Source organism: Molossus molossus, unplaced genomic scaffold, assembly GCF_014108415.1.
Source record: "Molossus molossus isolate mMolMol1 unplaced genomic scaffold, mMolMol1.p scaffold_m16_p_3, whole genome shotgun sequence".
NCBI lineage: Eukaryota > Metazoa > Chordata > Mammalia > Chiroptera > Molossidae > Molossus > Molossus molossus.
The window spans coordinates 109140729-109164969 of NW_023425366.1; the positions used below are offsets into that span (position 1 = coordinate 109140729).

Genomic DNA, 24241 nt, shown 5'->3' on the forward strand with positions numbered 1-24241 from the left:
GATTTAGTTGGTTCCAGAGCATAAAAGAAGTTTCAAAGGGTCTCATTTAATCTTACAAAATTAACCCGAGCCTGGTAACCAAACGCTGAGAAGAGAGACACACAGATAGACATACCAAGGGAGAAAACAAGAGCAACACCAGCCGAAGTTATTTACGGGGAGGGTACTGGGTTGCAGTGTCCCCCAAATCCACATCCAACTGGAACTTCAGAATGTCACCTTATTTGGAAACAGGGTCTTTGCAGATGTAATTATTAAGATGAGATCACACTGGATTAGGGTGGACCCTAAATCAATAACCGGTGTCCTTCTAAGGAGAGGAGAGGACACAGAAATACACTCAGAAGGAAGGAGGCCCTGTGCTGATAATAGCAGAGATTAGGGCGACGAAGATACAAGTCAAGGAACCCCAAGGTTTTCGGGGGTGGGGAGGCAGGTAACATGGGGAAATCTTGGTCAAAGGGCACAAAGTGACAGTTACGTCCGATGAATAGATCTGGAGATCTCATGTACAGCATGAAAAAAATCCTGTTTACTGACCAAGAACCTGTGAACAACCCAAATGGCCAGTAACAACAGGGTTACTGAGCAAACTGTGGTATGTGCATAGAATACAATATTACAGAAGAGCCCAAACAAATGAATGACAGCCACATGCGACAAGTCCTAACAATAAACTTTCATGACATTTTTTTCCATAAAGTTAAGAGCAAAATACATACACACATACTTTTTTGGAATGCATATCATACTTATAAGAAACAAAGTGACTAGACAAAAAAGAAAGCAAGGAAATATTGAACACAAACCGGAAGGAGGGTTGGGAGGTGAGGAAGTAGGGTGAGGGGTGAATCTACATGGTTATATGTAAGTTATAATCTTATTGGCAAGGTTCTAGCTTTTGGGGGTGGGGGGTAGCTTCATGAGTACTTTCTGTACTATTAAATATAATAAGCTAAATAAATAAAAGCAGATCATGCATGAGTCAATGGTGAAGTGTGTTTCATGAACCAAGGATGATGATTACTCTGATTCTGTGTGCCAGTGGTCCAATAAGAAAAAAAAAAAAAAAACTCATGTCAAACAAAAGTTAGGATAGGACATGGGAAATGAGACTGTTAGTGGAGGAAACTTGGGAAGCTTGACTCTGGATGACAGATTGAAGATTCAGTTTGAAGGGATAGATCCAAGGTTTGGAGCATCAACTACAAGTCACATACAAAGGTATCTCCTAAACTGCCCGACCAAAGAAGTTAAACAGACCTACCTGGAGAACGTCTTTCCTTTTACAAACATTTTCTTCCATTTCAAAAGTACCCTCTAACACCACTCAGCGAAACCAGGGAAGAGCCCAAAGATCTTCAACAACTGAGGACACGGGTTCTGTGGCTTTTCAAGATAACTAAGCTCTCTCATCTGCTCCAAAGACTCGTCTCACGATATCTTATTCCTACAAGGCATTAAATGTGAAATAAGGCCTCGCCTGGCGGTTTGCCACAAAGGATACTTTTACAACTTCTGTAACCTATGCTCGGAGCCCCCAGAGCTCTGGAAGGCGTATCACGCTGCTTTGAGGGTTTGGTCATTTCCAGGCAATGAGTGTATGCTTTTGAAATAGGAGTAATCTTTACTGTACTTCCATTATTCTACAAATACACAAGCTGGCTCTGCTTTTCAGACTCTCAGATCTGGAAAGAACCACGACCTGTAACTCCAACCTCTGGGCCGTGTTCTATAGTTCTGGCACACAGTAGGCACTTCAATGTTTGTTGACTAAACTGGCACTGTTTTCCAAATAATGATTTTGAAGACCCTGGGTTGCAAGAGAAAACGCTTGTTGAGTGACACATTCTTTCTACAGATCACATTTTATACAGCGAAAAGTATAAAATATGTCTTTATGGGGCTTTGTCAAAAGAATAGTTGAAATTGGGGACTGTCTCTGGAAATTAAGGACACAACCATTATATGTGAGACCAGCCGCAGCCGCCATGGCAGGACATATCTTCACAGTATAGACAGAATCCAGGGAGTCGGAAAATAACACACTCTCCCTCTCCCCCGATTTAGCAACAGCGACCAAGAAATTACAAGATTAAGACAAAACCCTCCTAAGTAAGCGACCATCTCATTAAGATGACAGTCAAATTCTCCCAGTCACTTTGACGTATATATTGAATCTGTTAGTCACAGGATAGCAGCAAGAACAGACACACGGAAAAAAGGAGGAAATGATTCAGATCTTTCTCAAAAGCTTCTTGGTCAGAAGCAAGTATTGGTGAGAGAAAAGACCAAGAGGAAGTCACATTTCCCGTCCACTCAGGGCATATTATCTGAGAGGAGAAAAGTCTCGCATACTTTGCAGAAGGTCATAACCAAGTTCGGGCATAAACACGTCCATATTTTCTCAGTTGAGTTTGTTTACATTAAAAAGAAACCTCTGGCCTACCCCTCCTCTCATTGCTGCTCTTTCTTTTATTAGCTCCACCTGCCAAAGGACTTCATTCATTTTTGCCGTCTAAGCACATGTGTGTTCACAGCCCCCTAAATTAACTCACTTGCTGGTTTGCTCGTTTTCAAGCTGTAAGTCATTTCACGTGTGTGTGGATTCTGCCTGCACAGCCCATCAGCCAAGCTCTTTCTTGGCTTGACCTGACTTGTATCTGCTGAAGTATGAAGGCACCTGAGGCGTAAACAGACTTCTCCTGTCTCCCAGCTTCCCGGGAGAGGGTGGGGCAGACACAGAGAAGGCGCTTCTTTTGTCTTTTGCTACCCAGCATCACTCCCCACTCCAAACTTCTTGCCAACCTATGCTTTGCCACCTCCATTCAGTAAAAATGAACAACTCACCTACCAACACACACTCTGGGAGTGTGGGATCAGCGTATCAGTATTCGATGATATGACACTGAGTCCTTCAGGCATGTCCCCTTTGTCTGTGTTTGCACCCAAAAAACACAGCAACAGAGGAGGAAGTGAGGGTGTGTGTATTGATAAATCACAATAAAACTAGGTTGCCCCCCTCACTAAACTGTTAGCTGTATTTATTTTCTTATTAAAAGCCTTTGAGGTATAAACTTAAATAAACTGCTCATACGTAAAGTGTACTGTGCACGTTGATGATTATTGGCATTGGTATATGTTGTGAAACCATCACAGTAGAATCCCTAATATTTCTATCAAGGCAAAACGAGTTGCCTTGTGAGGATGGCCAATTTTTTGCCTTCAACTTGGAAGCCCTTTAGGTTGTAAGGGAATTTTAGCTCGTCTGGAAGCCCAAGGCTTACCATAGGGTCACTGATAGTACTTAAGAAAGCACGCCCCCACCCCCACCCCCAATCCATCTTTTCCGCAGGGGGGAGAAAAAAAAATCTCTGCAACCAACAAAAGACTTGAGACTTGCAGTCTGACTCACCCTGTCCTGGGGCGCATACTTAGGCTCTGATAAGAGGCAGTCAATCTGTCCTCCCTTTGTTTATAATGAGTCATGCTGGAAATCAGGCAGCTACTTTTTTTTTTTTCTCCCCCCTGTCATGGTTAGGCAAGAATCAGAGGGAGATACAGCCGCATTCAAAATACAGTCATCCTTAAAGTGTCTGGTGACTCCAGCGTGGCTGGGTTAGGACCTGTGACTCAAGGGGGACGCCTACCGGTGGAGACGAGGAGCGCCGCGTCTTGGCGTTGATCTGCCTTTCTTCCCACACCTCAAGGCTTAGCGAGTTACGGATTTGCGAGAGAAATGGGAAGAAGCAGCTGACTTTTTTTGTGTTCATCCTGTCCCCTCGTCCCCCCCAATTATTAGTGACAGAATGTGAGTCACAACTTTCAGGTTATGCCCACACTGGAGCAATTAACCACATAATTGCTTCAATGATGAACCTTCTCCAGCTGCAACCCCGCCCGTGGTGGAGCTCTGGGCTGGGGGCCAACAGTCTTCAGCGGCACGAATTGTGAAGGCCCAGGTTTAACAAGCCAAAGTTGTGATTCTTTTAGCCAATGCCTTCTTGGCACCGATTCGAAGGTCCCACACACACGTCCCGATGGGAGCGTGGGGGATGTTTCAACCAGCATTAATGTCATGATCGAGTCAACATAAAGTAGATTCATCTGCTGTTTCAATGTATTATGGCAAAGGGCTGCTTTGAGAACAAATCACCATAGCAACTCAGCCACCCCAGTTACAGTGAGCTCAGTACAACCAAAATAAAAATCCTTACCAAGTCTTGGGATTGGCTAGTGACTTTCAGTTTCCAGAAGACATTAGCCAGCACATATTTTGGTTTCATAAATTGCTGAAAGTAATGTTTTAAATAATAATAAAACTGTACAGCCAGGTTACAAACAGAGGGGTTCCAGGCCATGCCCTCTGCCAGCTTAAACACAAGCAGACCTCACTGCCAAACAGCAGCATGTTGTTAAAATAGAAGGCTTCAGCAAAGGCCTCAGTGTTACTTAATTGTGACTTACCAGTCCCATTCCAAGTTGGAGGTACAGGGTGCTATGAATGCTGGTTTTTAAGAAGAAACAAATCAATAGAAAAACAGGTTTTCTGTTGATGTGAAAGGGAGAAAAGCAAACCTACTCTTTTTTCCCTCCACCCCCAACGCTAGGTTTTGGTTCCATTAATTATCTGTTCCCTCCCTAGCATCTTTCTTCACACCCCGCTCTGTTTCTTCCTTTTGATCACCAGCAAACAAAATCACCTCTGATGTGTTGCTCACCCCCTTCTCTGTTTCTGCATCTGCGCTGTCCTATGGCTTCCAGCCCTCAGGCGGGCGTGTGCCCGTGGGCTCCCTGGACCACCATCCAGGGTGATCAGCGTTCTGCATTGCTGTGTCCTGAGACCTCAGTGTGAGTCACTCCCTTGATACTCTCTCCTGTTTTTGATCCTGGTTGTTGTATAATTCAGAAATTTCTTCTTCTTTTTAAAGATGTTTTTATTGATCTTTTTTAGAGAGAGAGAAAAACATTGATGTGAGAGAGAAACATCAATCGGCTGCCTCCTGCACACCCCCCACTGGGGATCGGACCCGAAACCTGGGAATCGAACTGGGACCTTTCAGTCCAAGGGATGATGCTCAGTCCACGAAGCCACACTGGCTGGGCCAGAAACGTCTTCTAGTAGTCTGTCTACTCTATCTTCTCGCCTCCTAAATTTAGGAACTGTCTAAAGTTCCGTATCGTATTTCTTTGCTTTTAACCAGTTGTCTGATGTCTTCGATTCTCACGTCTGTCCAGATGCCTACTTCATCTTAAATTGGGACGGTCTGTCTGCCTGATTATTGATGATCTCAAAATCAACTTGATAAAATTGAATTTAATCTTCTTCCCAACACAATCAGATCCTTCTCTAGATCCTGTTTCTGTGAACAGCTCCATCATTTTCTGAGTTTTAAAAGCTCGGTGTTATTTAGACTCTTCCTAGGCATATATTTTCATTGCCACATTTCATAGACTGTCCTTTCAAGATTCTTTAGTTTATGTCCTTCTTTTCATTTTCAAAGCTCTAATCTTAGTTCTGGCTGTCATCACCTGTGGCTTAGATGATTCCACCATCTTCTGAGATGGTCTTCATAGCAAGGTATCATGGTAGACAGAAAGTAGGCTTTGGAGTTTGAGCCCGTCTCTGCCATGCACTTCAATCATGGCTTTAATTTCTTAATCGCTCAGAATCTTTGTCTCCTCACTAGTAGAGCAGGTATAATCCGATTTGGGGGTTTAATGGAGGAACACACATAAAATCTCTGGCACACTGTAGAAGCCCAGTTAGTATCAGTTCCTTTTCATTTCAAGCTCACTACTGCTGAGCCAGTTTTATTTATTTATTTTATTTATCCTCACCTGAGCACTTTTTTCCATTTTTGTTCAGATCGAGTGGGAGGGAGAGAGAGGAAGAGAAAGAGAGAGAGAAACATCGATGTGAAAGGGACACATCGAGTGGCTGCCACCCGCACAACCCAACCAGAGCCGGGGACTGATTGCAATTGAGGTACGTGCCCTTGACCGGAATCAAACCCGCGACTCATTGGTCCGCGGGCGGACACTCCAACCACTGAGCCAAACCGGCCAGGGCCCAGGTCAGTTTTCAAACAGACCTCTTGATCACATCTTTCCCTTACTCGAATATTCATCCCTCTGCTGAAATAAAAACAAACTCCTCAAGCCGAGCACCGAAGAGATTCCTCCAGTGCGGCCCATGTACGGCTCCAATTCGATGCTCATGGCTCTTTCTTTAAACACCACGGTCTGTTTCCCATCTGTCTCTTCGCTAGTACTCTGGACTTGGACTGCAGGACACGGCCCACGTCTCTGATGAAACACGAGCTCTTCTTTAAGGCTCATCCTGAATTCTGCCTTCTCTCTGAGGCCATTCCCGAGCCCTGCAACGGGATGTGACGTCTCCCCCTGGCCTCTGGAGCTCGCACACCCCTCTTGGGGCATTTGCCTTATTCCACTGGCTCAGGTTCTTCATGTGACTTCTCTTCATGGCAAGACTGAGCGCCCCTTGATGTCAGGGAGCGTGTCAGCCTCGAAGCTAGAGACACCTCTGCCCTGTGTCATAACTGCCTTATGCCGAACACAAACCTACCCGATCATGCTTCCTTTGGTCTGCAAAACCATCTTTTTTTTAGAAGCTTCTGTTGGGCGTCATCCCTTCCAGAAACTGCACTGGGAAGCAAATCTTTAAGTCAGTAGGGGGCGTTCTCTTACCAAATTCTGTAGCTAGCTCGTAATTACAGACAAGTGTCCCCAAATAAGCATCATCTCAAATATTCCGCGCCACGGCTTCATTGGACCTGGTTTATTTACTATTTTCATGAACCTCTGGAAACCCCTGGATTGACATCACAAGTTGATTTTGTTTACCTGTCTCCTGGTCCCTGAGGGAGCCACGTTCTCTTGATGTACAAACATCTTCGTCATGCAAATGTTTCCTAAAATTCCTTTTCCTTTTCATTCATGAATTAGTCAGTCTCTTTAACGTGGGTAGTCAATGGCTACCCAGAAAAAAATGACAACCCTCAGATTATTCAGTTGTGCTCTTGAAAACAAAACGAGAAATGGGCCCACAAAGCCAGCATCTTGAAATGAGTCCATAGTTCTTAAATATTTGATCAATTTATAGTTTTTAGTATTGAGATCTATATAGTATTTAATATTGAGTATCAAAGTACAGTTCCTATATATATGTAAGAGGTATATTATGCAGATGTGTATTATCCATTTTCTAGTTTATAAGGTTTAACTTTAGGATGAATGACGCTGGGAATATGGTTTTATCATTACATGAGAGCTTATGTTGCCAATAGCATTTGCAAAGTATAATTTTCAAAAAGTTACAAACATGACTCATACAAACAGAAAAAAAAATATGTCAAAGATTTTATTCAATTCAATTAATGAGGAAACCAGTAAGATGTTAAGACAGATTCAAAGGAAAATTCAGGGACCCAGAGATCTATAGTTGGTCAAAGGAACGCAGAAATAAAAATACAAGAAGGATTAATGTCCCACCAGGCAATTTCTTGGGCGATGCTGCTGGACAGGTTTGTACTTGGACATGTTTCCTGAACCATCTGACGGTAGAGCGTTCCTATGAAACCTTTCTTCAGCTGAATGGTACAAAGCAAAGAAGAAAAAACTGTTAACTTATATGGAAACATTTTTGAGCATCTCCAGACCCAAATTCGACAAATACACAGTGTCTTTATTTTGTTCAACGTGATCGAAACATTTAATGACGTCCAGTTTTATGATAAGTGTAACGCCCTTACACGCTCTCTCAGGCTTTTTCTGACACCGTAAGGACTCATCGTGCTAACGGATGCACAGACTAGATCCCGATGAAGCTCAGATGCTCACAGACACAGGTCAAAGCTGGGGCGGCTTGATGCTGAGTGGGGTTCCTGCGGGAAGGAGCTGCTCGGGGTGCCCACTGCCTCTATGATGGCTTGCTGCAAAACAAATGCTAAACGCTATTTTTGCCTTTTTCTGTGAAAGTGAAAAAAAAATCCTCTTTGGATTTCTTTCGGTTAATGAAAACAGATAGTAGGAAGGTCATTCATAAAAGTGAAGTGGCATAATGTGAACATGTGAACTTTCAAAAAGTTGGAGATACCTGTATTGATAGAGGGTTTTCTACAAGTTAACCTGTCTATTCTCCTTCTTCTTTTTTTTAAAAAAAATTTCTTTTATTATTTTTCTATATTGATTTTAGAAAGAGAGGAAGGGAGAGGGAGAGAGACAGAAACATCGATGAGAGAGAGCATCAACTGGCTGCTTCCTCCACGCTCCCCACTGGGGATCAGGCCCACAACCTGACTGGGAATCGAACTGGTGACCTCCTGGTGCATGGGTCGATGCTCAACCACCGAGCCACACCGGCCGGGCTTCTTTTCCTTTTTTTAAACGCACATTTGGTGAATGTGCCAGGAGTAGTTTTTGTTAGAAAATGCTATGGCAGATTACACAAGAATTAGCAAGAATTTGACATTCGTATTAGAATAAATAGGAGGCTTTTTCAATGCACCTCTGTCTGCACCTTTATGGAAGATGATAAAGTTAATGCAAATAATGAATGAAAAAAAAAAGAAAGAGAAAACTTTTGAAAATACAGTCCTTTCACACTCAACATTTTTACTGGCCACCATTTATGTTGACTCCATGGGTTGTCCTAAGTGAAGTGGCATTTAAGAAAAAATTATCTTGCGTGGGCCTGTGGTCCAGAGAGACCCGGGTTCAGTTTCCACTAGGGGCATGTACCAAAAAAAAAAAAAAAAAATTTATGTTTATTGTTGAAAGTATTACAGATGTCCCCCTTTTATCCCAGTTGATCTCCCCTCCTCCTGGCTCCCAGCACCCACCCGCCACCTTCATCACACTATTGTCTGTGTCCACTAACCTGTCTATTCTTACAAAGTTGCAGAAGAGCCTTCCTAACAGTCAGCGAAAGGTTTACAGCCTAGAAAATCAGACAGTCCCCAGGAAGCAGGGGCAGGGAGAGCATCCAGCTCTTCACAGAAAGGGTGCTCAGTCTTCTCTTTGACCTCTTTCCAAGTTTTGCATACTTGCTCTTGACACTATTAACCACGTGACGCATGAAAACAAACCAGTTTGCTTTTTCTATGACATAACTGGAATTAGATATAAAAGTGGACACTAAGCAGGCCCCCACTCTCTCCTCCTACCACTCGCCCCCAGTGTGTCATCAGGGACTCTGGGTTCAGACTCTAGGGTTCAGTGGTGGTTTCATCATTTACTACTGGGTGACCTTAGGCAAATTACTTAATGTCTCTGTGACTTGATTTCACCAGAGCAGAAGATGATTTTAAATAGTACCCTGATAACTTTGCTATGAGATTAAATGAGATTATGCACCAATTCTCAGGAAATATGAGTTATTTTGCTACTACTAGGAAAGGGTTAATTACTCTAGTAGGGTCTTTATTATTACATTACAACATTTTGAGAAATAACCCGTCTTACGCCTTGTTAAAAAGGGATTTGGTTCTACATTTCAAAGCAGAAGCAACAATAATTAAATCACAGAAATGAGCCAATTAGTTAACTAATAATTAACTGTTAGGGGATTACAATACATTCTAGATGTGTCAAAGGATAATTCACTTCTTCCAACTTTGACGCTAAGGGAACAACAATGCATGAGTCAGGGGTGGCAGGAAATCCATCTGTTAAGATGTCCAGGCATTGTGTTCACCACAGTCATTACATGTCAACAAATGAGCCTTTTCTGGAGCGTCGTCGCGTTTCCTTCCCAAGGACAAGTGCTACAAAATGGGAAACAACCAAAAGAAAACTGTGCCGCAGCCTTGGAAAGTAGATTTGCCGAGCGCACGAAACGTCACGGCAGTGGTTCTAAGGGCAGTTCAGAAAAGAAACCAGATTAAATATCCCCTGAATTAAAAAGTATACTTACTAACAAGATGGTAAATACAATGCACTGAACATTTATTGTAATTTTTACTGTATCCACGGAATGCTGAGGAAAATACTGAATAAATACACATTTTATTAGAAACACACAAACTCCATTACAAATTGATATAAATCAGTTATGTCTCCACCCCATCCATAGTGCTGTAGGCCACCAAAAACCTGTTGATAAAGATAGTAAATTAAGCACTGAAGTTGAGAATCAAACAGGAAAGAGCTATAAACCAAAATACAAAGCAAAATAATGGAGAAAAATCGCAACTCTTTTTATATACTCAAGCCTGAGAAAAGAATTTTCCTACTGTGTTGGTTTTTAAGAGGACATTTCTAGGTTAAACTGAACACCCAGGAGAAGGGAATTTCCCTGAAGAGATTTCTGAGCCAAAGGAAAATCAAATTATGCTGGAAAAACAAAAGCAAAGAACTAATAATATCTGCCTCTCTGCCCCCACCCGCTCCTCAGATTTGCTCCAGCATAGGTTTTCCTGCTCAAGGCCATTTATTAATTTTATGCTCTCAACACAACCAAATCTAGACTTAACCCTTGGGGTTCCCAGTGGGTTGGTGAATGGGATTATTTGTGGTCCCTCGTGAGCTGGGACACAGCATTCTGGAGGTACTGACACACACGGAGACATGCAGTCTACTAAGCCTCAGATGGAAGAAACAGCAATTTATGGCCAAAAGGACATTATTTATGGCCACTATTAAAAATGATTTCTTCTTGTATAATTTTAAGGAGGCACACAGGCACAGTGATTTAAACAATTTCTTACGATATTTCATACGCTTAAGACTTTATGTAAAAAACATAAAGTAAAATAATCCTGATCCCAAGTGTTTCAAAAAAGTTAGGGGAAAAAAAAAAAAAAGCTAAGCCTGTGTTCATACGTATATTAGATATTTATGATTTTAAAAGAAAAAGGCTGAGCTAACAAATGATGCTAGAAAATAAAGGGATATAGTCATTTTTCAACTGTGCATTTCTTGTTCCTTTGCCAAAGACTGCAAAAATATTTGATAAAAGTAAATACATGATGGTGTATTAAAGGCTTTCCACACTGGGGACACTTTAAGAACTATATATAATGAGTTGGAAAGCCTTTCACCTGTAATGACCATGTTCCTACGTCAAATGCACAGGAGAATCCACATTGTCTTCAAATGTCCAGCAGGTGCAACGGCAATGAACAGACTGAGAGTCAGGGGACAATGGCTTTCTAAACACAATGAACATTGTTATCGCTGTGGTACTTGTAAGTAGGATTGTTTAAAATGGCAGCTATAAGAAGAGCTTATTTTTGAAAACTTGCAATAAATAAAACCCTTACCAAAGACAGTGCCATGTTAGGTTTTTCCTATTTTGTAATGAAAGAACAATAAAACTGGGCAGGTGGATTATACAAGAAATAACAGGAATTATATACCTCAAGCACAAGCGTGAGAATAGGGTGAAGAAAAATGATAATAATCATGACTATTTGAGATGGTACGGCTATTTTAATGTACTTTTAACTATGAGTTTAATGTACTTTTATATGTACTTCTTAAATAAATAAATATATACAAAGGGGAAAGTTAACATGTGTATCTGACATTTTTGTTTTCTATTCTTGGGGGTATATTTTTAACCCTGGGACAAAATTAGTAGCCCAAATCTTTATTCTACCTTAAATTAATTCTTGTTTCTTGTCTTCTTCTCTACTCTCCGAATCTCTGCACAGAGTTCTACAGTAACCAGAAGGGCTCTTCGATGCCCCCAATTCATTCCTGAAGTACGCTTGCACAGAGTTCAAAATCCATATGTACTTTTAGCTGTGTTAACATACTTTAACATCCCAAGAAGGCAAGGTGTCGGCATGGTTCAGTTTGGAGAGGACAGTTAAAAGTAGCAGTTTTGTTGAAGCTGAAGACCGTGGTGTGTTACATGGTCCACCGTCTCCTCTGAGTTCAGCGTGACACACAAACGTGGCCGACACGGAGCACGACATGAAGGGATGTGGCTGGCGGAACTGATGTCTGTATCAGCTCTTGAGGTAGACATTTTACTACCCATTATTAAATATGTGAACAATACCCACGTTAATAATGTTTGAATATAAAAGGTTAAAAACTGCACAAAGATGCTATGAATGCCCCTATGTACACCTCAGTAAAAAGCTGAATGAAATCAATCAGGTTTACAATGAGATTGTTTTCTTTATGAATTAAAAAAAATTTTTTTTAAAATTGATTTTCTTTAGAGAGAGAGGGAGAGGGGGAGAGGGAGAGAGAGAGAAACATCGATCAATTACGTCCTGCACAGCCCCGACTGAAGATTGAACCCACAACCTGGGTATATGCCCTGACTTGGAACTGAACCCTCGACCTCTCAGTGCATGGGATGACACTCAACCAACTGAGTCACACTGGCCAGGGCTCTTTATGATTTTTTAAATACATATATATTTCTTTAGGATTTTTATATAATCTATATATTGATTTTCCATTTACTTACAGTCCTTTTATCTCAACTTAAGGAAGGAAAACCAAATCTTAAGGAGGTTAACTATCTCATTAGAAACAGAATTCTAAAGGTTCCTCACCTCCCCGTAAAATTCTGTAAATAGGTAATTCATTTTGTTTTAAAAAGACTGGTTTCGAACAACTGAATGCTACAGCTACATCTATTCAGGTGCCTAGAAAAGGAATCAGTCAGTTTTAGGGGGGCCGTCTTGTATAGGAGAGGGTGTCCCCATGAGCGCCCTCCGAGGCGGCCGGGGGGAGAAGTCTGCAGCTGAGGAGGATGTGGAGGGAAACCGGTCAGGACCGGCAGAGGTGCGTCCTCCTCAGTGCTCAGGGGCTCCTCTGCAGACAGGGGAGAGAACGGCTGTGTGTTACCAGTCTGTGCAGGAGACACACATTTCAGCTGGTCTCACAAGTGGCCTTCCAGAAGCACTTGCAGGAACACTACCTGATCCTGACACACCTCGTTTGAAAACAACACGAGCCCTGGCGCGGGCGGCGAGGGGAGGGAGGAGAGCTGGCACGAGGAAGGTAACAAGGTGCTTAAATGCAAAGTTCAGGAGGAACCTTGGCTTCTGATCCACTGAACCAGGACACAGCACAATCGTTAAAAACATTGGAAGAGGGTGAAATACTGAGCTAATAATTAATAATGAACTATTATGGCTGGCAAAGGGCAGTTGAAAAGCAGCCACGGGGTAAGAAAACAGCCACCCTTGTTCACTTTTTCATTTTCCCTTTCGACAGAATCTCCGCGTAAGAGGTGTGAATGAAGTCATAAAGCTGCTTGGCGTTTGCAGCATTCCCCAGGACACTCGCCAGCTTGTCTTGTGACAGGCTGGCTAGTTCTGCAATGTTCTTGACGTGGCTCATCAAGGAGCGACAGTTTTTGGCATTCACCCCTGGCATTTTTAACAAGAAGTCCTGGGGGCCGGGACTATACTTTTCCGACTCGGGGAGGGTTTCAGAATCTGCTGTGACAGCCATGGCTGTCGCTGCATCAGGCTGTGGCTTATTTTGTTTCAGCTCCTCAAACAACTCGGCGGTGGCGTGAGGGGAGGGGCACCAGAGAATCCGGAGTCGGGGGAAGTGAAGGGTGAGGAGCGTGAGTTTGGAGCTGATGTCGTTGCTGGAGATCTCCTGGTGGAAGGCACCTCGGGCAATGAGGGAGAAAGGCTTGCTGGGGTCAAACTCGATCAGCAGCACTGGCCGCTTGTAGTAGCGGGACATGGAGACGCACTGGCTGTACAGGCGGCCGTTGTTTAAAGAGCCGATCAGGTCACTGATGCTCTTGCGCTCCACGCACATTTCTGGGGTCAGAATGTAATCGCCGACCTCCAAGGTCACTGGCTCGATGTCAATGCCCCGGCGATGGATCAGAGACGGGAGTTCACTTCGAAACTCACGCATATCCACCACTATAATTTGCTGGGTGCGTTTCTGTTCTTGGCCACCTATGAAGGAAAAGGAACATTTTTAAGTAATGTCACTGAGGAAGAACTTGCACAGATGGACTATAACAATTAAAGGTTAGAATCATGTTTCTGTTGTTCATCTATGATGCATAGTACTGTTGTTATTATTCCACATTATTCTATATTTTCAAAAAGGCTTATTTACAGAGTAAATAAAGGCAATTTCTCTTACGCTAAATAGAACTGAGGAAAGTTAGAATCAGGGGGCGCTTCCTTACTTACCATGGTTCCTACATACTGCATGGGCTACCATTGTCCCTCTGTGGGTCCCCTTGCGGTCCCTTATCATTGCACTGAGCACATGTCACTGCTCACGGGGTCCCCAGTTCCTAGGACACAGCCTGGCACGCAGCAGATGCCTACAAGCGCTCACTGAAGACACTGCCTTAGGGGCTGCTGTGAACAATTTCAGAGCTCTGAGTGCTTGTGCCAATGAGGCCAGGGACGGGAAAGTGGAAGAAGGTAGGAAAGACAGAAACACCGTAGAACAGAGCTTCTCACACCCTCATGCACGTGAGAACCACCCAGCATCATGCTAAAGAGCAAATTTCTCACCCCCTCCCCCATTGGTAACCACCATATTATTGTCTGTGTCTATGAGTTTGTTTTGTGTTTTCGCTTGTTATTTTCTGTTTTTTTATCCCATATATGAGTGAAATCATTGGTAAAGAGCAGTCTATACAGTGGCTGGCAAAAGTAGGTTTACAGTTATGAGTCTGCAAACACAGAGTTCACTCTTATATTATTATTTATCAATTACTATACTATTTATTTGTATACAACTGTAAACCTACTTTTTTGCCCACCCCAGACCCTGTCTGAGGTAGGGTCTCAGGGGATGCTGGTGCTTCTGGGTCAAGGACTCACAAGGGCTGTGGTAGGCAGAATAACCGGCTCACAGAGATATCCACGTCCTAATCCCTGGAACCTGTAAATGTGTGACTTTACATGACAAAAGGGACTGTGCAAAAGTGATTAAATTGTAGGTTTTAAGGCCGGGAGAGTGTTTGGGATCATCGAGGCGTCCCTGCACGTGAGAGGGGGAAGCTGGAAAGAGCTGGAACTGCGGGCTGTGAAGGTGAAGAGGGGCCACAGGCCAAGGGATGCAGGCAGCCCCCAGAACCTGGAGAGGAGAGGACCCCCTCCGAGAGCCCCCAGGAGGGATGCGGCCCTGCCAACTCCTTCATTTTAGTCCGGGGAGACCCACAGGACTTTGGAATTGTAAGATCACAATGATAACATAATAAATGCGTGTTGTTGGAAGCCACTGAGTTCCCAGTAATTTGTTACAGCAGCCACAGGCAACCAACAGAGGGCTCGGAGGACTGAACTCAAAAGGGCAGACTTGTGTGAGTAGCTTCCCGAGTGGTACCTACACGCTCAAATCTACCTTCCTTCATGCTGCCTTACATTCTGAAGTTCTGCACGAAATGTCACCAACCTGTTCAAGTTAACAGGAATCTTCTTCCAAAAGACCTAGATGCTCTGAGGCATTGTTCCCCAAAGGATGAGCCAAGGACTACGTCCATCAGAAGACCCAGAGACACTGACCCCATTTCAGATCTACTGAACTGGATGTCTATGAACAGTAAATCTACAGTTTTAACAAGCATCTGAGGTTCTTTTTTTTAATAATCCTCACCCAAGGATATGTTTTTACTGATTTGAGAGAGAGAGAGAGAGGGAGAAGGAGAGGGAGAGAGAGAGGGAGAGGGAGAGACAAACATCGATGTGAGAAGAGAAAGCCTGATCGGTTGCCTCCCATCTGTGCCCTGACTGGGGATGGAACTCACAACCTAATCTGTGCCTTGACCAGAATCGAACCTGAAACCTTTTGGTGAACGGGATGATGCTCCAACCAATGAGCCACCCGGCCAGGGCTGAGGTTATTCTTAATTACACTACGTCCAGAGACCCACTGCTCTAACTGTGCTTGACCCCACCAGAGGTTAAACCAATTCAGTCCCACTGCTTTTCTCGTGTCAGCTGGCTGAGCTCAGCTGCTGCTGTGGGGAAAGGGCAGGGGGAACGGGACGGTTGTGCTGGCCATGGTGTGCTCGGAATTCAGCAGGTCTTGGTGGCCTGCCACCGTTCTGGGACTGCTGGGCAACGACTACCACTCACCTGGGTCCTGAAGAGGTGCCAAGAGGCAACAAACGAATCCAGAAAGACAGTGGGAATGTATCTCAAACAACTCCTATCTATTTATCTCTAGTTAAACTGGCTCCTTCCAGTTAAGATAAGAACCTAATCACCATTTACAAAAGTTTCTTTGCAGAAATACATTCAGAGTCTCAACCAACCACATTTAAAGGCAGTGCTAGAACATGACTAATTCTAAGCTGGGGTGCATCAACCCCCCCCCCCCAACACACACACACTTATTTTACAGATGAGGAGCCGTAGGTTCAGGAAGGACACATGGTTCATAAATGGCAGAGCTGAGACTAGAGCATGGGAGCAGGCGTCCATTTTTAAGTTTGCTGAGAAAAAACCAAGCCTCTGTATAGAAATGCTGGAACCTCTGGCTGCCTTTACATACAGGCTGCGGGAGGGCAGGGCTCACCTGCTTTCCGAGTGTCGGGAACATCCGTAGACACGGAGCCTCTTACCAGGTCCAGGTTTGCTTCACTTCTGCCCTCCCTTTCTTCGGGGATGACCATGCTTGCCTTTTCCCTGGAAGAGGAAAACACTTTCAACATTTTTTTTCTTTATCCTCACCCAAGGACATTTTTTCCATTTTTTGTTTAGATATAGTGGGAGGGAGAGAGAGGAAGAGAGAGAGAGAGAGAGAAACATCGATGTGAAAGGGACACATCGAGTGGCTGCCACCCCACATGACCCAACCAGGGCCGGGGACAAACAGCAACCGAGGTACATGCCCTTAGTGGGAACCGAACCAGGGTCTCTCTGGACCGCAGGCCATGCTCTAACCGCTGAGCCAAACCGGCCAGGGAACTTTAAACAATTTTTGAACTGATTTAGAAATTCCAGATTTTAATCTTTTTAGATTATATGATAAAAAATGACCTACTTGAGTGTAGTGGTAAGACAATACAAGAGCACATTAGAGATCACTGTGCCCAGACAAGTAAGTGATGGGTAAAAGAAGGAATTTTTTGGTTGCGCACTACTTCCCATCTTCCAGAGGTAAAAAAGCTGCTGTTTATTTTCTGTTCTTTATGTCCGTCAAACACTTTCAGACATGAAATAAGCATGTAAAAAATGCCACAGAGAGATTATTGAAACTTTTTATAAAAAAACAGACTAATGTGGTATTGAGCATTAAAAAGAATTTAAATTATTTATATTGCAATATTTTCAGAGTAATCATAAATAGGGATTGGTCAAAAAACAATGATTTTAGAAAATGAAAACATACACGATAGAACTTTGATTAAAGAAAAAACTCCATTAAACACTCTCAATTTTAAAGGAAAATCAGTGTTAATTCAAGCAAGCAAATTTCTGACAGAGATGTATTTATTTAAAAAAAATTCTTTTTTCCTTCATTGATTTTAGAGAGAGAGGAAATGAGAGAGAGACAGAAACATGGAGGAGAGAGAACATCGATTGGCCGCCTCCTGCATGCCCCCCACTGGGGATTTGGTCCACAACCTGGGCATGTGCCCTGACCGGGAATCAAACCGGTGACTTCTTGGTGCGTGGGTCGATGCTCAACCACCGAGCCACACCAGTCTGACTCCGACAGAGATTTAAACAAAAAACCAGCATCTCGGGTTATGTGGTGGGGCAGCACTGACTCACTCACTGGCGCAGTTATTTAAAAATGTCTCTGAGCGCCCCTCTGTGCTGTGCCAGGTACTTTGGATACAAACATAGTTACAGGATAACTTGTCTTCAAGGGAGCTCAGTATCTCATATCTAGTAGATCAACAGGACTGTACATTTATAACAAAGATTTGTAATCAGGAACTACGATCATGACAAGATCACACATGAGGGCACTCCAGTCTCCTGACTAATTTGTAGTCTGTCACTGGCTGGACTGAACCAAAGGAAGAGTAAGCCAGGTTTGCTATAGTCTTGTTTTTCAAAACTAGTAAAGTATGTTCTACTCAATTCACGAAACAGCAAGTACTGCGCATTCAATGAGTGCAAAGTATGACAGAAGAGATGTGTAAGGCTGTTCTCTTCCCTTACAGGACTTGCAACAGAGTTGAGGGAAACAAAGCAACCATGGCGTGTGTGTGTGTTTGTGTGTAACAAACTGCAATTATGGAGACTAGGGTAAGGTGAAACAGAAGAGGAATCTTCAATATTAACTAGTACTTTCAACAAAAGTTAAAACAACGATTTTCCAGTGGAAGGAAATGAAACCAGATGGACCAATTCTCCAACCACTCTGGATGACAAAGGAAGTGTTAGAACAGGATCCCACTAAATGACACCACTGAAGAACAGAAATCAGCATTTTAATTTCTGTACTCTTTGGAGTGATATACAAACACAGTTATAACCAGTACAACATTTCACACACACGTGGGGGGCGGCAGTCCCCCGTATCCTCACGGCCAGTGTCACGTGCTGCCTGCTGGAAACGTCTCTGCATGACGAGGGCGCTGTCACTACGTCTGTTAGACTCTAGCTGAGGACAGGATCAATCACTCAAAAAAATTGCTCTTACATTTTTTCTTTAACATTTGGGTTAACATTGGGGATTTCCCCCCCTTTATTTCTGTTCTTTACTGGCTAGGCTTCATAGCACACATGGGGGCACTCCAGTCTCCTGACTAATGTGTATCTGCCAGTGGCTGGACAGCATGGCTACAGTGCAGACCTGGATGACCCGTGTTTCCTGGATTTGAAACCACTTACTGGCTGTGTGGCCTCAGGCAAGTCATTTAGCGCCTCTATTTCATCTGTGAGATGGGGATAATAATAGAACCTACCTCAAAGGACTGCTATAAGGATTACACGTTCTATGTAAGGCACTCAGAACAGTGCCTGGCACATACAGTGCCTTATATAAAGATTAGCTGTTGTAAGTGTATTTTTCTTATAATGTGGTAACTTCATTCCCTAATTATCCATGATTATGCTAAAAAACTGAAGATTACTTTTAAGTGATTCCACAACTGTTTCAACTAAGATTATTACATAACACAGCTACTTTACCATGAAATGTTATAACTGCAAATTGAATCTGAGAAAAAATATACTCCTGAAACCACAGTTGTGAAGAAAGTATTGTCTTTTTAACCAGCAACTTAAATGAATTAAACAGAAATTTGTCATAATTATAAATATTCAGCCCCTTGCTTTCAACATTTAGCATCATTATTCAAGTTACTCTATGTGATAGACACACAATAATTTAAAATTCAGATTCCTATTTCCACTTAATCTAAAGTACCGACTGGCCACCTCCTGCATGCCCCGCACTGGGGATCTGGCCCACAACCTGGGTATATGTCCTGATCGGGAATCAAACCGGAACCTCTTGGTGCATGGGTCAATGCTCAACCACTGAGCCACACGGGCCTGACTGAGGTTTCTTATTTTTGCTTCAACATCATCAGTGATACTTGAAGAGCTTGCACATGACAATACAGGGAGGGGCACTGAACCAGAGGTCTCTTCCAGTGGGCATTATTTACGCTCACCCATTTGGTGATCATATTTTCTAAATGTAACATTTCAGATAATCTTTCCCCTTCCTTTGAAAAGCAGTGACTTCTCCAAAACTATGTATACTCAGAATGTTATTACTAATTTTTCTACCCAGGGAGCATTTTATTATCAATACTGGGAAATACAATCTTTCTTCTCTTTACTCATCTGTAATCTACTGATCTCCGGTTCCATGAGACAATCTTTTCACTGCCAGCTCGCTTGATTCATTCTTCCTGGTCATTTTACACAGTCGCACTGCTTTTGTTCTTACGACATCACCCCTGGAGGTCCTGGCAGACGCACGTTCTCTGACTCTGACATGACATTTTTCTCCAGGGACAGGTTCGAAGGCTCTTTCAGCAATGCACCTCACATACATTCTGCTCTTCAAAACAAATACTTCTCAAAGTCCCCAGGTTTTCTAGGAAAGTAAGTATCTTAAGATTCTAAATAATGTAACTCTCTCATTGCTATGTAGTATGGGACGATCTAACTTACAATAAGTCGACAGCACCATTGAGCAAGTTTAGGAAATTATGCCAGACCATAAAGTTATATTGAAATCTGCTATGGAAATTACTGTATAGATTGAAGTGGAGGAGAGAGTCCATATTCTGGGTTCTGCTGAGTAAGATTTCTAGTAAGTGCCAGGCTTTTCCTCACCTTGTCACTGAGCCCTTTGATCTGCAGAATCACTTATATAAACCAGGAATAACATGGGGTCCCCAACACCGTGCTACAATCCGTTAACGTACTCTTTTCAAGGTTGGGTTCCCTGATATACTGGAGAAGAGGCAACCTCAAGAAGGAAGCCAGGAGCATAAAAACTCACCTCTCTCAGGTACCTTCTTCCTCACATGCGACCAGGTTCTTCGGCTACAACACTGTGCAGGAAAGTGTTAACTCAGCAGGCCTGGGCTGCTCAAACCCTGCACATTCCCAAGAAAGGCCTGTCTCCTTGGGACTGGCCTTGGCCAGCTTCTGGGAGATAAGCTCTGAGCCCCTGGAATATTCTGCCTGAGTTTTATATATGTGAGGCTTGGGGCCACACAGCACCAGTTGGATCAGATGTTTTGTGCTAAAATGTGTTTTTGCTCCAGGAGGGGAGTCTGTCAGGTTGGTACTCCGTGTCTGTGTTACTGACCTTAGGTGTGCGTCCCTGTTGACACCTTTGTGTGTGTGCTGCCACGCACTGGCTGGGAGAAGCAGGCACATCTGTGTGGCTCCCCTGGGAGAGGACACCCAGGAGCGTGTGCCTGGCCTCTCCTGGGCTTTGCCCCATGTGTCCTTCCCTTGGCTGGTTTTAGTGGGTATCCTGTGGTTGTAATAAACCACAACCGTGAGAGACCAGTTTTTCTGATTCCTGTGGGTTCTTCTAGTGAATCACCGAGCCTTAGGGTGGTCTTGGGGACCTTCAACATGAACACCAGTACCTATTACCTAATCTGAATATTTCAGCTTTGTGTGCTCATTTGTAACTGGGTGACAATTGCTTTAATCAGAGAAGCCTTAGGCAAAGGAGTGAAGGAATGGTCAGGAGGTACTGGCCCACATCCAGTGTCACCAACATCTCTTAAATCTGTTCCTCTCTCTTCATCTACGGGATCTTGGCTACCACCTTTCCTTATCAGACAACTGTAATAGCTTTCTGACTCTTCCCTGCTCCATGCATTCCTCAGTTTAATGCCAGAGAGAGCCTTTAAAAATATGTCACTTTCCTACTTAAAACTCTTATTGCCTTCAGAATCAAATCTTAAATCCTTAACAGCCCCCTGCACCTCTGAGCCTTCACGCACACCCTCCTTGCCCACCTTGTCTGCCCAGCAACTAGCACACATTCTCCATGTATCAGCTTTAATACCATTTCTTCAGTGAAGCTGTCCCTGGTCCCCACACTGGGTTGGATCCCTCTGACACACTCTCTTCCTACCCCATCTCTTTCACCTTCACAGAAAGCAGCACTCTGCACCTATTTATTATCATAGTCGCTGAGTGTTATGTCATTTAATGTTTGTCTTTTCCACTAGAGGAAAAGCGCTGGGAGGGCAGAGGCTTTACCCACAGCACTGTAACGTAAGCACTTTAATAAGAGCGCAGGGCTTGGCACATAATAGATGCTCAATAAATATTTGTGACTGAGTCTTGGGAGAGTGAAGATCTAGAAGACACAGAGAGGCACCAAAAACTTTGACAAGAACAGATAGAACCTTGTTTGTTATAACTCTTTCTGAAATATTTTTTCAACACACACACACACACACACGCCCATATAAACCATTCCATAGAGCATGTTAATAGAAAGTATATTTCATAGGTGAAAGGACTGACCAGTAACTGTATGCCTGACTAGAAGCTGGAAGAACCCATGAGGAGGCATGTCACAGTCAGAGGGGCGTTGAAGGGAAGGGAAGGCACTGCTCACGTAGTACGCCGAGTCCCCCATAGGGACGCAGTGGCCCCGACTCAGTAAGCACCAGCTTCCAGGAATGCAAGCCCCGGACAAACTGGGGCATGTGTACATTTTACGCATATACTGAGAGTCCACAACCAATGCTGAAGGGTGGTTTTCCATCTGGAAACTTTGCCTAGGGCCCTGGCAGGCTAACTGCCACTAAAAATGACCTCTGCCTTCTCACTGCCATTGACACACTGCCAATGTCTGCGGCTGGGAAGATGCGTATGGCCCAGTCCCACTCAGCCCAGGTCATAGTCTCTTCTGATCTAATGATTTCTCTGAGTCGGCTCAAGGATGCCCCGTCCAGCCCCTGCCCTGGCTTCTGAGGTCCCTAAGGGATCATCTGATCCATTTCCCCTCACCAAGCTGTGATCTCCTTGACAATACCCCTGGTGGGAGGTTATCAGATTTCTCAAACACTTGCAGGGGAGAGGCAGCCATCTGGCTGGTGAACATCAAACTTAGAAACATTTCCCTCGGATTAAACTGAAAATCTTTCTCCATTGGACATGGAATATTAAAGGACATCACTCTAAAAAACGTACACATATGTTCAGACAGACGTCACACCCTTTCAAAAATATTTTCCTAGAGTGGCCTATCGATCTGAACTGACTGGGATGGAAAAGCATTTCCCAGTAAACAGTCAAGCAGCCACCCACCCGCAGGGCATGGGAACTGTACAGGGAGAAAAAGAAAACATCATTCAGAGGAATGGAGAGATCCTGTACAGGGGGAGAGGCAGAGAGAGCTGCAAGAACACATTTCTTAGAAAAGTAGTGTTTTAGTTATGCTTCTGGTGTTTTAGGTTATATTTCTTTTCTTTTCTTTTCTTTTCTTTTCTTTTCTTTTCTTTTCTTTTCTTTTCTTTTCTTTTCTTTTCTTTTCTTTTCTTTTCCTTTTCTCTTCTTTTTTTTTTTCTCTCTCTCTCTTTCCTTCCTCACTCCTCCCCTCCCTCCCTTCCTTTCCTTCCTGCCTGTCTATCATCTATCTATCTATCTATCTATCTATCTATCTATCTATCTATCTATCTATCATCTATCTATCTATCTTTAATCCTCACCCGAGGACATTTTTGCATTTATCTTCAGACAGAGTGGGAGGGAGAGAGGTGGGAAGAGAGAGAGAAACATAAACGTGAGAGACACACATTGAGGGGCTGCCACCCACACGACCCTAACTGGGGCCAGGGACAAACTGTAACCGAGGTACATGCCCTTAGCAGGAACCGAACCCGGGACTCTCTGGTCCGCAGGCTGGCGCTCTAACCGCTGCGTCACACTGGCCAGGGCTAGGTTATATTTCTTTTTTTTTTTTATCCTCACCTGAGGATATTTTTCCATTTTTTGTACAGATAGAGTGGGAGGGAGAAAGAGGAAGGGAGAGAGAGAGAGAAACATCGACGTGAAGGGACACATCGAGTGGTTGCCACCCACACAACCAACCAGGGCGGGGGACAAACTGCAACCGAGGTACGTGCCCTTAGCGGGAACCGAACCCGGGTCTCTCTGGACCGCAGGCCGACGCTCTAACCGCTGAGCCAAACTGGCCAGGGTGGTTATATTTCTTTACAATCAGAAAACCAGCTCACATTTCTATTAAACTATTGAAAAACAATTGAAAATGATAAAGAGAGGAGAAGAGAAAAAGAAAATATGTGCTGACATATCCTGGTTTATCTTTTTTTTCTTTTTAAAATTTTAGAGGACGTTAGTAAAGCTGTGGGTAGTGAAACAAGGCAGGCCTGGGGGACGAGCCTGGCTGGGTGGCTTTGGCTCACAAAGAAGTCAGAGAATTAGGGGCCCTGGGGACAGGTTCAGGGGGTTAGCCCAGGACAAACTGCCGTGGCCGATTGCTGTCTGGTTGCAAACCTCATGGGGGCCCTTCGAGTGTAGGAGATGCCTGCCCGTGGGGGAAGAAGGTGGGGAGGGGGTGTCCTGGTTTATTTCAATGTGATCCTCCCCAACTTCTTCCCCTCTCCATCTTTCCAGAAGGCCATTAGATATCCCCACGCCCCTCGGAAAAGCCTCTGGATCTTGAAAGGCCTCCAGTACAGTTTGTGCTTTCACACTGATCTTTGTGTTACCTTATGAGTTTTTCAAAAGCTTCCTTTTCTTTCCGCAAAGCAGTGAGATAACGTTGTTCCTCGGTCGAACCTCCATAGATAAGAAAGTAAACCCTGCAAGTCAGGACAGAACTCTTTTAGATCACAAAA

The 24241-nt window shown here is 43.7% G+C and overlaps 1 protein-coding gene across 1 annotated transcript in view; it reads right to left on the bottom strand.

The window, feature by feature from the left end:
* Positions 1–12447: 12447 nt before the first annotated feature.
* The window catches only part of ERCC4 (ERCC excision repair 4, endonuclease catalytic subunit), a 28914-nt gene continuing 17120 nt past the window's right edge, over positions 12448–24241 (bottom strand). Inside the window, exons 9-11 of the mRNA XM_036280812.1 lie at positions 24113–24205; positions 16501–16610; positions 12448–13913 (exon numbers count right to left, since the gene is read on the bottom strand). Coding sequence (XP_036136705.1) covers positions 13180–13913; positions 16501–16610; positions 24113–24205 — 937 coding nt within the window. The 3' untranslated portion in view covers positions 12448–13179. The remainder of the gene's footprint in view (positions 13914–16500; positions 16611–24112; positions 24206–24241) is intronic.